Genomic DNA, 1,649 nt, shown 5'->3' on the forward strand with positions numbered 1-1,649 from the left:
TATCCCCCCCCCCCTTTTTTTTTTAGTTAGAAAAAAGAAAAAGAAAAAAGAAAGTAAAAATCCCTGTTGTTTGTCGCGAATTCCATATGACAGCCATCATTGTGCTGCAGAATCGGGTCTTGCTAATTTTAGAATCACACTCATAAGAACTGTTCTGCAGGAGGACGCATTATATTTTTGCTTGGGATCAAATGTCTATTTTGAGCAGCGTAGACATCAGCACGCTTTGATATATTGGTTGTTGTTTTTTTGTTTAGCTCGGTCGGAGGTGGCGACTTGGCCTGTATATTATATTATTGATTGGTTGATGATGATGATGATGATGATGATGGTGATGGTGGTGGTGGTGGTGGTGGTGGTGGTGGTGATGATAATTTATAACTGTTTATAATGTTTCTTTCTTTCTTTCTGTCTTTCATTCATTCTTTCTTTCATTCATTCTTTCTTTCTTTCTTTTGTTTGCATTTACCATGTGGGGTTTTTCTTCTTCTTTTTTTTTCGGCTGTTTGATGGATACTCTCAGGTAAATGGGCAAGAGCAAAATATTACTTGAAAGTCTTCTTTTAGGCGACGAGTCGGGCGATCGGTTTGTGCCACGATAGCCGCTTTGTGCCGTCAATCTGGCTAGCAAACCGAACCGAACCGACCGTGCCTATGGGCCGGGGTATTAGTCAAATAAGTTAATAGTGTTGATAGTGGCGTTAAATTTAAACCTTTATACCATTCTACCATTTCACTATTCCACCTTTTCACCTTTTCATCGTTCCACCATTCCACCATTTCTCCATTTCTTAATTTCTCCATTTCTTCATTTCACTATTCGACAATTTCACCATTTCACCAGTGCTCATTATGAACGTATGCAGTTGCGAGGCCCGTAAAACTTCACTAAATTATAAAACGAAACCATTCCACCATTTCACCATTCCACCGTTTCTCCATTCCACCATTTCTCCATTTCACCAGCGCTCATATGACCTTATGCAGTTACGAGGCCTTTAAAACTTTACTAAATTATAAAACGAAACCATTCCACCATTTCACCATTTCTCCATTCCAACATTTCTCCAGCACTCATATGACCTTATGCAGTTACGAGCGCCGTAAAACCTTACTAAATTATAAAACAGAAAACCATTTCACCATTCCACCGTCCCACCATTTCTCCATTTCTCCATATCACCAGCCCTCATATGACCTTATGCAGTTGCGAGGCCCGTAAAACCTTACTAAATTATAAAACGAAACCATTTCACCGTTCCATCATTTCGCCATTCCACCGTCCCGCCATTTCACCATTTCACCATTTCTCCCCCCGCAGGTTCATGAACGGGTTCACACGGGCGAGCGGCCGTACAAGTGCAAGATCTGTCACCGATGCTTCACACAGTCCAACGACCTGCGCCGTCACGAGAGAAACGTGCACATGCGCGGGAAAATCTACGGGTACAAAACAGCGGGAAGACACAACAGCCAGGTGGGTTGTGGGTATATGTAGTGGGTGACCGGAGGTTGGCAGGTGGGTTGTGGGTATATGTAGTGGGTGATCGGAGGTTGGCTGGTGGGTTGTGGGTATATGTAGTGGGTGATCGGAGGTTGGCTGGTGGGTTGTGGGTATATGTAGTGGGTGATCGGAGGTTGGCTGGTGG

General features: G+C 43.3%; 1 protein-coding gene across 1 annotated transcript in view; it reads left to right on the top strand.

The window, feature by feature from the left end:
- LOC101847275 (dual specificity protein kinase splA-like) overlaps positions 1–1,649 on the top strand; it is a gene marked incomplete at its 5' end in the record, with an annotated part of 20,620 nt that overhangs the window by 8,477 nt on the left and 10,494 nt on the right. The window contains one exon of the mRNA XM_035971018.1: positions 1,322–1,477. Within this exon, the coding sequence (XP_035826911.1) occupies positions 1,322–1,477 (156 nt within the window). The remainder of the gene's footprint in view (positions 1–1,321; positions 1,478–1,649) is intronic.

The sequence above is a fragment of the Aplysia californica genome, unplaced genomic scaffold (assembly GCF_000002075.1).
Source record: "Aplysia californica isolate F4 #8 unplaced genomic scaffold, AplCal3.0 scaffold00361, whole genome shotgun sequence".
NCBI lineage: Eukaryota > Metazoa > Mollusca > Gastropoda > Aplysiida > Aplysiidae > Aplysia > Aplysia californica.